Consider the following 13,477-nt stretch of genomic DNA (forward strand, 5'->3'; position numbering starts at 1 on the left):
AAAATTACTCATTAAGTAATATTTGAAAGCTATCAGAAGTGTCATTCAAAAAAATTTTTTTGCACATTCTACTTCAACTAACATGCTTTTAGAATTCTTACTTTGGATATAACACTGCTTTCAACTAAAGCTCGGAGAGAATCTCTTAACTCTAGAGAGTAAGTTTATCAGCCTCAGCACAGGAGCCCCCAAAATGTGTATAAAGACCTACTCACCACACTGTTCTTTCCCTTCAACTTTGTTTATTGATGTACTGAACATGAAAAAGTACAAAGAATCCAAACACAAAAGAAAACATGTACAGCCTCTTAAATACTCAACAGAATATATTTTCTATTCCAACAGATGTGAATTAAGTCATACTGTACAACTTCAAATAAATACCAGCCTTACATTTTATTAAGTGCTCTGATAAACACTGTAAAGTGAAGCACAATTTGCATGCCCTCTCATCAATGCCTTGGTTTGCTACAGTAGTATAGGAAAGAAGCACGTAGCTGCTGTTTTCCCGTGAGGGAAACCTTATTTTTTTTTTTAAGTATATACATGTATTTTGTTTTTTAGTTTTTTTTTTTTAAACGCAGAAGGTTAACTCTGACAATCTAAATGCACCTAAGGATATGAGAAAGTGCTAAGCCAATTGATTTCTGAATAGCATTGAGTGGGTCAGCATGAAAACTCGCTTATTCACTTTAGCACGCGCCTCACAGTATATGTACTGTACTATACTGAAAAATTTTATAACTACAATTTTTAAATAATAAAAAATAAAATTCAACGCAACCGCAAAGATAATGTACAACTATGTTATGCATAGCACATTGCCTGTTCTAAGGGGAAGCATGTGAGCATCTCAGTTTATACAAAAAGCAGGACGTAACTATATAGTTCTCAGTGCATCCTGATGAAGGCATTTTTGCCTTCAGCTTTTTTGAAAATTTATTATAAGCTAGATGCTAATCAGAAAATATTTTGTATTTTTTAAAATTTCTTTCATACATGGTAAAGACTTATTTTATTATTTCCCCAAATAGTGGTTTAAGCATCATACAAAGTTAAATTTCAGTAGCATACAGATATTTATGATTTTTGTATGAAAAATGTAAGGAAATTTGTTCAAAACCTATGGTTATACTCATTTTTTTTTTTACCACAAACATATTTATAAACGAAAATGTAGCATCACCATAAACAGCTGAAGCTAGACTATCTACAGACAAAATTAGCAACAAATCTGATGCACTGTAAATTCAAGTCCTCAGGACAACGAAAGTGATTAAGCAAGACCTCAAGTAACAATGTTAATGCCATTTACAAAGGAAAAAACTGATACAAAAACATTCAAAACCTGAACATCACTTGGCATGTAAGGGAAAAAAAAAATCAAATTAGCTGAAAGGTTCATAAACACAAGGTCTTATTTACATTACACAAAGCTCAGGTGTTAGCCTTGAACGTAACTTTCAAAATACCTTCAAATATATCCAACTCAGATCACTTTTGCCGATTTGCTGCAGTACAAATCATGTGCAACATCTTTTTTCCTTAAGACAAAACAATTCTTCAAACAATACTGCAAGTACATCACTAAACACCATGAGCTCTATCTGAAGGGATTTCTTTAGGAAGAACAGATTTTTTTTTCCCCCATCTCTTGGTAATTTAAATTTCTTGCCTGCTCTTATATATTCTTTTGTAAATTTTTTTTATTTGTTTCAAAATCACAAATCAATGTGAGCCACCTATCACATAATAACCAGGATGATCAGACGCTCCACTGGTGATTACAAAAATGAAACCAGCAGTGTTTCCCCCATTGATTCTACTCCTTTCATACAAAGATCTCAAAAGTAGTTTTTCTACATCATAAATCTTTCTAAATTTTCCAACCACTGCAAATTTCCTGGTAAATTTTAAAAGCTCACTAGGTGTCATATGAAGAGATTTCTCAAAGTATTCAAGTCAAAATATTTGTTCCAGGACCAGTAAAAAGTTTCTCCAAATTTTCTTTTTTATAAAAATAGATGCTTTTTTTAAACCCACATCAAAGAGGCTCTTATCTCTTTGGCAAGGTACTGCTTTACGAAAAGTTCTCCAGTATTCTTACAATAAGCGTTTATAATGTAGCCCCCCCCTTCCCCAACCCAAATCATAATTACAAAATAAATACTGTTTTTAACTTCATAAATAAAAATGTAAACTTCAAAATACTTTTCTTAGACATAACAGTAATGCTTTAAATGTAAACCAAACACAAAGCTAATTAGGAAAAGAAATAAAAGGGGGAAAAAAAGACACAACCAACTGAAGAATTACAACACAAAGCCTCAATATTTACTCACAGGTTCAAGGCAGTTATGTAAAAAGAAAAGAAATGTCTTCCCTTAGCTGAAACACTTTAAAAGGTCCACCTTCTTCAAAGAAGGCAATAGAATGCAATGTGACAGGTAAAAACCCTGTACCTCTTGTCCATATTCAAACATAAAAGATATTTAAGAAGTTTTAATTCAAATACTAGCAATAAAAAATCTCACATATTTCTTAGGATGCTAAGTAGTCGTTTTATCCCCATCTCAACACTGACTTACAAAGACATTTACTAATGTATAAAGTTTCTCTTAACTTGCCTTTGTTGTATAGTTTTCATATATAAATGGACTGAGGACAAGAGCTCATTAGGCTTTGTGCGTTTTGTTTGTCTTAAAGGAGACCTGCAGTACTCTGTCTCCCAGACGGTATCCATTGAGGCTAGCTATCGCCATGGCGGCCTCATCATAGTTGGTCATAGTCACAAATCCAAAACCTTTGCATTTATTGGTGTTAAAGTCACGGATGACCTTCACGTTGGTGACCGCTCCAAAAGGCCCAAACATTTGCCACAGGATACTCTCATCTGCGTCAGGAGCCAGGTTGTACACAAAAATACACCACCCTGTTCCTGGGTGCCCAGGTATATTAATTCCAGCCAAACTGGTCATTCCATCAATGGTCATTGGAGAAAACCTACTAAACAAAACAGGAAACACACATACACACGCGCGCGCGCACACACACGCGCACACACACACGCACACACACACACACACACACAAATAGAAACAGAGGTTGGTTACAGCAATGGACGTTATTTCTTTTCCCTCTCCCATCCCAAGAGTTTGAGTAAACCTCCCCCCATCAAAAGATACATACAACCACTTGATGTTTCAATCAAGGCTTGCAGTGACATGCTCTTCTGACAAGGCATTAAGTTATGAAATGGCCATTATATGCTATATTGGATAATATGACCCACAATAGCAAAGAAATATATTTAGAATATATTTAGAAGTGGCTTCATGAATTGAGCAGGATTGGTGAGGGGAAGGTACCAACACATACATAAACATGCTGTAACGTCGCAATGCAATACACAACAAATAATGGGGTTTTTTAAAGACCGGGGGTATCTATCCAGCAGTATAAAAATATTCCTTCAGTCAACCGTGCTTCAAAAAGCAGCTTTTCATTAGGTTGTACATGCAAAAGAAAACTGAACACAAACTTATGAAGGGGGACACTCCCAAAATCAAAGAAACTAATCAATTATGGGAAGGGATTATGAGTATCATGAACCTCTGTCATTACCTCTTTACTCCATAAGCCATATTGAGCAGATTGTCCAACCTGCAAAACACACATTTAGCAAACTTCAGTTTCTCATTTTCCCCTGGACGTTCAAAAGAGCTGGGTTTGTTATTGCCATCTTCCAAGGGGATATCTGTATACTAATTCTATGTGAAGTCTCAAAACTTTGGGTCTCAAAACTTGAGAGAATGGGTTCCCACTGGCATTAAGACACTACTTTTCCCAATGGATAGTTTATCGCTACAGTGTTTAGTGCCACATAGAGGAAATGTTGGTGGTCATCTGAGCAAACCAGAAAGGAAATGTGGAGGCTCTGGAACAGTTAATCTTTGGGCTCTCACCTACCGCCAGGTAAATTCTAAGTGCTTCACTTGCACCTACATGTATTTTACACTGCTGTTAAAAAAAAGAAACAGGCCCCAAATGGAATCGCCTGTGCTGAGCCCCATGTCAGCAAACTAAGACTTGGTATCTACTAGTAGGTTCAAGAATATGAACTTTAATCAGTCAATCTGGAATTACGTGGTCAAATCTAGTGAGGTAATCTGCTGGAAAGACCCTTCCCCCAAAGGAAGGTACCTGGCCTGAAACAATCCACTCTTTGTTAAAAACCTCTCTTTTCCTGTTCCCTTCTGCCTATAAAATCCACCCATTTTGTATATAAAAGCCTTCCATTTTGTACATCTCCTTGGAGCTCTTTTCTGTCTGCTAGGTAAAATGTTACTTGATTCATGAATTGTTCAATAAAGCCAATTTCATCTTCATATTTACTCAGCTGAATTTTTTTAGCATTAATTTTCATAGCTCTGTTGGTCCCTGAATATACCAAGGCACACAGATTAAGTGACTTGCCCAAGACCACAGGGCTAGTAAATGGTGGCACCAATGTTCTATGATTTCCCTTCAATCTCCCAATTCTGAAGGACTCTCATTCCTTACAAAGTGGTGTTTTACAGGCAAAAAGAACCTTACAGACAGTATCAGCTAAGTCTGTCATTTCTCAACGTGCTCAACTAAAGACCAGAGAAAGGCAACAGACTCATTGCTCCAGCAGGCAAGAGGGCAAAGAGTTCAGACCCTGAGACTGATGCTTATTTTGATTCTGCCACAGGAACTGTAGCCCCACTCAAGGTGTAAGAAGCCAGGTAGAAACAAACCAACCAACTTGAGCTTCCCTTAATATTTTTAAAACTCAATAGTTGGGGGTGGGTAGGTACTCTTTAAAACTCCCCATCCCTTTCCTATTTCAAAACTTAAGTTGATTTTATAATACTTGATTTTTCTTGTCAGTTTCAAACGGACCACTCTCATGTTTCAATTTCCAGAATGCATACCAATTAATTATATGTGTTCAGAGGATGTAGGCATAACTTAACTCGTTGTAGACAGAACCACCTTCAACTGCTGCAATGTTCGATACTGTCCAAAGTAAGATCGTGAGGCAGGGGGAGCAATTTTTTTTTTCCTTCTTATAACACCTATGAAAGGTTAAGTCTGAAAAATGTCTCAACATTATTGTCTAACCTGTGGCCTCAAATGAGTCTAGGGCACACATGAGAAAGCAATTCCCTTTTGTTTTATAAAAGCCAAGAAAACATCTCTTTCTGGTCTTTTAGAATTGGAAAAAGAACCTTTATACATTCCTGTTCCCAATCACCCCAGGGCATTTTGTGTGTTTCGTGAAAACAGAAAGAAGTAACTGAGCTGATGTAGTGCAAAGTGTAAGGGAAGAGAACAAATCACAATGACAAAAGACCCTCATCTGTGTGTGTAGGTCCTGTCCCAGTACCCTCTCAGGAGCAGGGACATGTTCATTCCCCACTGTGCCACTGTGCATAAACACAGGCCTGGATCGCTGCAGGTTTACAACTATCTGGTGACAAATAAAGCAATAAGGTTACCAATACTATCCTTAACTACTTAATCCAGAATGAAAACTATCAGGAGGGCTGCTTGGGGAGCCTATTTGTATATGCAAGGAAAAAGCACATGTGTGGAAAGAGTACATAGGTGGGAAGGCTTTGCTTTCTGCAGAGGTGATAGTCATGCCTTTATACTCCAAAAAGGAAAGGCCACCAACACCAGAAATAAAGATGCATACAAATTAGTATCACCAACCCTCAAGTAATATGATACAAATAATTTCATGCAATTGCTAGAATGATCAATGAAGAATGCACTTGGCAGAGGATACCTATAGAAAAGAAGAGCATATTGAAGTCTCCTTCCAAAGTGCTGAAGGGGCCAGACGCAGAGACACCTTATCGATTCAAAGTAGGGTTATGTCGTCTCTGCCAGCCCAGGTAGGGACTGTTACGCTCTGCCACTATCAGTTCAGTATACCAACCCACAACCTGAAGTCCAGAAATGCAATCTTCTAAGCAAATTTTCAGTATTTTCAAGACAGGGTAGAAACCAAAACTGCCCCAGAAGTGAATTACAGGTTTTAGAGAATCCAAGGATTCCCCATGCAGGAGTTCTAGGCCTTTACACTAGGATCTCGGAGGGCTCTCTCAGTGGGCCTCATATTTGCCCCACCTGTGAAATCCTAGGACACACTGTGATCCTGACCACTTATTTCTTTACTTACACTTTCAGGAAAAATTCAGTCCTTTGGAACTTAAGCCAAGTTCTTGGTCAACCCCCGCCGGCCCCCTCCCACCATCTCCCTCCCTCCTCCATCCTCTCCCACAACGTCCTCTCCCACATCCTCCATTAACAAGGAGAGCAAAGAGGGACACGGGATCTAAGAAACAGGACCTAGGCAGTGCTGAAAACTCCAGCCTGCATGCAATAGTTGGTGCCACACACCCACTATTTCTCATGGGAGTTGGGAGAAATCAGTGGGCACTTCACGTGGGCACTGTGCACCCCAAATCTTGTTTGTAGCAGTTGGGAGACTGTAAACTAGGCATCTTCTCTTGTAATTGCCTAGTTTACCGGTCAGACATATGACCACTATTTTACTCTCCAGAATTATACATCTTTGCTGGTATGTCCAGAGCCCAAGGGCAGACATCTTTTAATAGGTGCTCATTTAAAAACAGAAGCCTATTTTTAATGGAGACCTAACAAGTTAGTAGCCTCCAGAATAACCCAGATGGGGGTGAATAACGATTAACTATAGTCTGACAAGAAAATATTAAAATGCCCATTAAAAATATGCTTTTAACTTTAAAAGTATTCTTGGGGCACCTGGCTGGCTCAGTCGGAGGAACATGGGACTCTTGATCTCAGGGTCTTGTAAAGATTACTTACATAAATAAACTTAAAAACAATATCCTTTACTCAAATTTAACTGAGGCACTGCACCCAGTACCCTTGCTCAGTCCCCATACTTTCCTGAGGGAAGACTGAGTAGTCCTCAAAAGGGACAGTGACACTCTTCCCTTGTTCTTTAGCTTGGACATAATCCACTTTACAAATAACACATTAAGTGGATTTGGAGGATTAGATAGGGAAACCTAGCTTTAATTAAAATAACCCTTGAAGAAGATGTAGCTTCAGAAAGATTTCTATACAAATCCTCATCATCAGAGTGAGGATGACACCAGTAAGGGAAGCACAAGTAAACAAAAACAGGGAGAGCAGATTATTTCTCCTACTCTTAGTACAAAGTACATTATGAGGTTACACACAAGATAATCCAACATGTCTCACTTTCATGAAATCAGACATGAAGTTCAAAATTACCGAGATAATTTTATGAATCTTGCTTTAAAGACATATTTATTATTAAAATACTGGGTAAATGAAATGTATAGTAAGCCAGCATGACAATAAGACATTTAAAATATTGTTTCATCTTTATTTCCTGTGTTTGACTAGTGTTTATGAGTTAATGAATGTAATAGCAGAAGCCCATGTTCATATAATTTATAAAAACATATACTGGGGATACAGGTACAAACATTTTTCTATCAGTACAAATAGAACTCATACGAGGCCATATTTTGAACAGAACCCTGTATTAGATAGAGCATTCTGATTTCAAAACTAGAGGTTTATAAGTAGAGAACAGAAAGAAGACATCTGCTTAGCTTCCAAGAAAATTGGCTGACAAGACTACAGGAAGGCCTATACAAGTAAAAGGAGAAATGTGACTTTAATTAAAGTCAGAAATAAAAATATAGAGAGATTACTAGTGGTTAAGAAAGTGACACTATGAAGTCTACAAACTGGTTCTCAAAACCTCTCCAAAGCACTCGCCCAGATCTGCTCTGAAGTTAAACCACAAGATCATCAACTTATCCCCTTGTCCAATTAGATGGCATCATCTATCCTCTACAAGAAAAAAAAAAAAATTACTCAGGAGGACTGATACCAGTTTATTCCAAAAGGAAATCATGGTAGTGCCATCAGCACTTGCCTTAAATGCAACACGAGTGCTGATTTAAATGGCTACTTTACAAATGCATAAAGGCTTATAGAAGCAGGCACACAGGCCATTAGACTAGATCACATTCAATAAAATTAAAGCTGTTCCACAAGAAGAGAGATGAAATATTTGTCTGAAAGCTTAATTCGGACATGGTGCCCCAAAAACATACTTAAGGGGCTTGAATTATACTATGTATCCAAATAAATAAGGATGGTTTTATTTTGAAGACTGTAGTCAATTAAATAAGCACTTGCTCACATTAAAATAATTCTCTAACTATTCATATGGGTTAACTGGGTCATAAACTTCACAAGCCCACTTTTAAACTTAACCCTGGGGCGCCTGGGTGGCTCAGTCCGTTAAACATTCAACTTCAGCTCAGGTCATGATCTCATGGTTTGTGGGTTTGAGCCCCACATCGGGTTCTGTGCTGACAGCTCAGAGCCTGGAGCCCACTTCAGATTCTGTGCCTCCCTCTCTCTCTGCCCCTCCCCACTCATTCTCTCTCAAAAATAAACGTTTAAAAAAAATTTTTTTAATAAAAATAAACTTAACCTTTATTGCATGGGTTTTAATTTTCCTGACCTTAAAAGATATGGTGCATTTCATGAATATTAAAAATATCCTTGACTATTGTTATACTTATAACTTGTATTCTCCAATCTCTCTCAACTCCCAAGGTACTATGACAACATAAAAAACAGAAATTTTCTAAGTGTCTGCTGGAAGGTGATAAATTGAAGGCTATGAGCATTAGGACACAGACGTTAGGAAGAAAATATTTCTGTAATGATCTAGATTTGAACGAGAGAAGAACAAAATACTAGCAAAACAAGCAAGTCCTTAATTCCACGGTCTTTATGAAGAGATGATTCAATGTTAATTCAACGGGGGGGGGGGGGGGGGGGGGTAGTCAAGGTAGTCAAGGTAATGACAACCAAGTTCTTAAAATACTCAAGAAAAGCAACCAAACACACATCAGGTTAAACCTGAACCCTAGGGATAGGACTCCCGATTTCTTCTAACACTCAGTCTAGACCAAATGCTTTCACTGAGCTCAAAGACTAGTTCATAACTTATTATCTAGACAGAGATTATGGGAGGAAAAGATCATAGGGCGGTAGAGACAAGAGTCAATAAAAATCTTGGACAATAAAAATCACCCTCAATTTCTAAAACCGAGTTTTCCTTATAACAGACAATTCTCATTCCCCTTTTTTCAGAATTTCTTTTTCTAGGAGTCAGGGAAAGGAAGAATTTCAAGTTGGTAACATATGGAATAAAAAGATAAAAGCAAAGGATGGGCAGAAATATATTTAGCAAGATAATAAATTTGACCATCATAACATCCTGGAAAGCTTTACAGAACCACAAGTAAGAAGCAGAGAACATGCAGGGAGTGGGCTGGGTGGGGCTGTGAGCAGATACAGTAGTCATCAGCCTAGTCTTGGGAGTCCCCTGCATGCCTGGCCATTTCAGTAATCAGGCATTCTCCTGAAGATCCTGTCATCTCAGGCCTCTTGCCCAATCTTCCTCAGAATTCAATCTTGACTCTCAGAACAGAGTTTTACTTAATAACTGCCATAAAACAAATCGAGAGCTTAAATTGGAAAACACCAGAAATAACCAACAATTTAAAATGAAAACAGCTTTCTATTAACATCAAACATTTTATTTTATTTTCACAGGGTTGAAATCAACCTGTAAGTCTCAAAGAACCTTCCTCTCTGTAAGCTCAAAACTCTTTCCTAGGCCCCAAAGAGCTCTGAAGTCAACTGGATGGGCTGTCCAGGAAACACCTCTAAAATCCCTCAAATGTGTCTGTGCAAAATTTCCAGACAGTATTATTCGCTTTAAGATGCCACAGAGGAAACCCACAGGCAGAGCTAAAAAAAAATGGTTTTATGAGATTTCTTTCTCCACAAGGGCAAGCATCCAGCTGCTTCGCGCACCTCTCCCTGAAGCCATGGCCACTATCATCCACCAAAGTCAAAGGTACCAGGTGTGCTTTCTGACAATGCTTTTTTTTTTTTTTTTTAACCTTGCCAAGTTAAAACAGAGAGTGAAAAAAAGGCTCAATCGACTGGGTACCCAGTCATCCAGTTCCAAATGGAGCCTTTTGATAGTACCACCTCTACTCCCAGGGCAAAAGCTACCCTAAGTAGGAAGTGACCATACTGTTTATGGCAAATTTCCTTCTCACACCTCAGGTGACACAAGTATTTTTTTTAAAGCAGATATCTGACCGATTTTATCTCCACTCTTTTCAGTACTCTCAATACCCCAAAGAAAAAAAACGCATGTGATTTGAGTTCAAAAACATAACTCTTCATTAAGCTACATTTGTGATCCTATTTTTAGTAATTAACTATTCTACCCCTGCAAGGAAAGAAAGAAAACTGATATGCACTTGGGATTAAAAAGAAAAAAAATTAGCATGGGGTTAGATGGAATTATGGCTGCAGTATACCATATGGCCAAAAGGATATTAAAAAAATGTTCTGGGGGAAAAAAAAAAACTGGGTGACTTTGCTTATGAAACCAGAAGTTCTTTGTGCTGTGTTTAAAGTCTTAAAGTCACTGTTCTCACATGCAGATTAGAGATGTTTTTAAAATGACTCTTGATTTGATTGTTATCCCAAGTTTAAAATAAAACTTGAAAAACTGAAATATTTATGCTTGTCTACAAGATAGAATGCCTTCTTTGGGCTGAAGATGCAGAGTCATTCTATGGACTATACAGGGGTCTGAAAACTACCACCCACAGGCCAAATCCAGACTGCCATCTGTTTCTGTATAGCCCAGGAGTGAAAAATGGCTTTTACATTTTTAAAGAGTTGTTAAAAAAAAAAAAAAAATGTATGCAACAGAAACCATGACCCATAAAGTCTAGAGTATTTACTATGTGGTCCTTTACAGAGGAGGCTTGCCAACCCCTACAATACAAGAAATAAAATTTTAAAAGGTGAGGGGAATCCATTTGTAGAAACAATGTTTTCACATAGGTTATATATCCTTAGTGGTGTACATATTATAAAGCAAAGTAACTGAAAGAGCTTGACCTAAAAGCTGAAATACAGGAATAAAATCTTATCAAGAAAAAAACTAAAAAGGAGAAATCAGAAGTACTGGAAACAGAAACAACCCAGCATTCTGCCGGTCGGAGTTTATAACCTTGCACTATGGATGTCTGGGGCTACATGATTTGTTGCTGTTGGAGGCTATACTGTGTACTGAAGGATGGATGTTCAGCAGCATCCCTGACCTCTACCCATTAGATGCCAGTACCACACTGCACCCAAGTCATGTCCACACAAATGTCGCCAGACACTGCCAAATGTCCCCTGAGGGGCAAAATTACTCCCCAGTTGAGAATCACTAGTACAGCTTATCGTCCCTTTTTGTTACCACCTTTAATATTAGCATAAGACACTGCACCTCAAATAGGTTTTCTCTGTGCCCGTAAGAAAAAGAAAGAAAACAACAACAACAGAACAGCAAAGCAAGAGATCCTATCAATAAAAGTACTGCACAGTGAACCTGAGAGTTCTGAGTTTAGTAGCTGGGCATAAGAACCAGACCAGACTTACCTAAAACGCTGTGCCTGCTGAGCTAGTGGTCCTGGATACCTTCTGTTTGGAGACTGGTACAGCTGGGAAAGGATGGCCTGATTGGTTTTTTGGCTTGGATTATTAGCAAACTTTACAGTGATTGGCTCTGTGGCACCAGGCGGTTTCTGGCCATTTAGGCCTTTGATAGCTTCTTCTGCCTCAATTCGCTTGTCAAATCGAATAAAACCTACACCCCTTGATATGCCTATTGGTAAATTTGGGTAAGGATTTGGGAAAGAGGGAGCAGAAGGAGAAGGGAAGGAGAGAAGAAAGGATAAATTAATTTCTCCTTAAAAACAAGTTTTCACCTACATATAACATCTGCCACAAAATAACAGGAGGAGGAGAGTTTTACCTTACCTCTGTAGCAATTCAGTCTAGAATCACAATTTTGTATTTTTTTTAATGAAGTCATCTACACAATCTGAATACCCATTATCACCTGCCTACCAATAAGCCAAGAAAAACAGCACACCAGTATGCCCATGTTCTCCCTACCTGCTGTCTTCTCTCCGCTCCCCCCCCCCATATGCTGACGTTCTTTAATAATGTCAACAACAACATGCTTGAGCTCCAGTTCTCTTATGCTGTTGGATAAGCAGCTCAGAAATGAAGGCACAGTAGCTTCCTTTCTTGTAAGAAGAACAGAACCAGGCATTTGCTAAAAATGCTACAAAGCTATGCTAAAAATATATTACAGGGGTAGAAAGATATTACATCCAACTTTTTAATAATAAAATTCTACTTAATAATATTACATAGGACACCAGCCCTTTAAGAAAGTGTCCAAAGAGGGTTTTCTCGTTCCTGGAAACTTCCCCCACAGCTTTTAACTATTATAAGTTGAAAAAGGGATAAAAGAGGACCTACATTTTTAAATAAATAAAATAGAAATAAAGTCTCAAAGCTTTCTGGCTTTAGCAGTATTACTCCAATGGAAATGCCATTCTCTGTCTCATGTTCTTCCCACTCTGACAGACAAGAATAGGAAAGCAGAGGGATGGCCAAATACCTGTCCAGCTTCTGAAAAATGGCAGACAAAAACCCAACCCATTCCATTTAATTAGCTTAAGTGGGCTAGCTGAGGTCAACCCATAGCCGGCCATCCGGAGATAAAACAGTAGCAGGGAAATACTTTTTGGGCAAGCAAATTGGTACTAGACGTACCAGCTTGGGAAAGGTAGCTAGATGAGTCTCGAATGAGAGGTTATTGAGAAAGGTTGAGAAAATGTACTAGACCATCACGATTTACAGGAACCTTAAAAAGGAATGAAGTTCTACTTGCTTTGTAATTAATACTGTGTAAATTCAATGGCTTAGAATTTTATTCTAAGTGGATAGGCATTTCTTCCATATACACTTATGTCAGCCCATACCACTTTTCCTTTCTGATTTAAGTTACATCAGTTGCACATTACCACCTGATGGCTGAATAACAAAATTGCAGGGTTTTATTTTTCATTTCAGATAAAGTGAATAATTTCACCTTGAAAGCCATAAGTATGAAGATACAATGGTGAAATGACAGCAAATATATTCTTCACTAGTGTGAAGAATTAATAACCCCCAAGAACTTAACTATTCCACGAGGAAAGCATAAGATGAGCAATGTAATAGCCTCTACACAGACTGAGTCATCTCAAGCTGAGGTCCTCAAACTTGAGCATGCACCAGAATAACCCAAAGGGCTTGATACAATGCCCATCCTCAGAGTTTTATTCATTAGGTGCTGGATGGAACCCAGAAATCTGCATTTCTAGTGAAGTTCCAGGAGGATGCTGATGCTGCAGGAGTGGGACCACACTTAAGAACCAATGACTAACCCCAGAAGGGATGAAGTAAGTCTCCTTGGGAGCCAATA

The 13,477-nt window shown here is 38.2% G+C and overlaps 1 protein-coding gene across 14 annotated transcripts in view; it reads right to left on the reverse strand.

Moving 5' to 3' along the window:
- Positions 1–225: 225 nt before the first annotated feature.
- Positions 226–13,477, reverse strand: part of ELAVL2 (ELAV like RNA binding protein 2) — a 165,237-nt gene continuing 151,985 nt past the window's right edge. For 12 of the 14 annotated variants that reach the window (XM_045468174.1, XM_045468169.1, XM_045468179.1 and 9 more), the window contains 3 exons: positions 11,596–11,821; positions 3,625–3,663; positions 226–3,006 (listed from right to left, as the gene is read on the reverse strand). In XM_045468174.1, coding sequence (XP_045324130.1) covers positions 2,676–3,006; positions 3,625–3,663; positions 11,596–11,821 — 596 coding nt within the window. In that variant the 3' untranslated portion in view covers positions 226–2,675. The remainder of the gene's footprint in view (positions 3,007–3,624; positions 3,664–11,595; positions 11,822–13,477) is intronic. The other 2 variants (XM_045468173.1, XM_045468171.1) reach the window with 1 other exon arrangement.

The sequence above is a fragment of the Leopardus geoffroyi genome, chromosome D4 (assembly GCF_018350155.1).
Source record: "Leopardus geoffroyi isolate Oge1 chromosome D4, O.geoffroyi_Oge1_pat1.0, whole genome shotgun sequence".
In the NCBI taxonomy this organism is placed as follows: Eukaryota; Metazoa; Chordata; class Mammalia; order Carnivora; family Felidae; genus Leopardus; species Leopardus geoffroyi.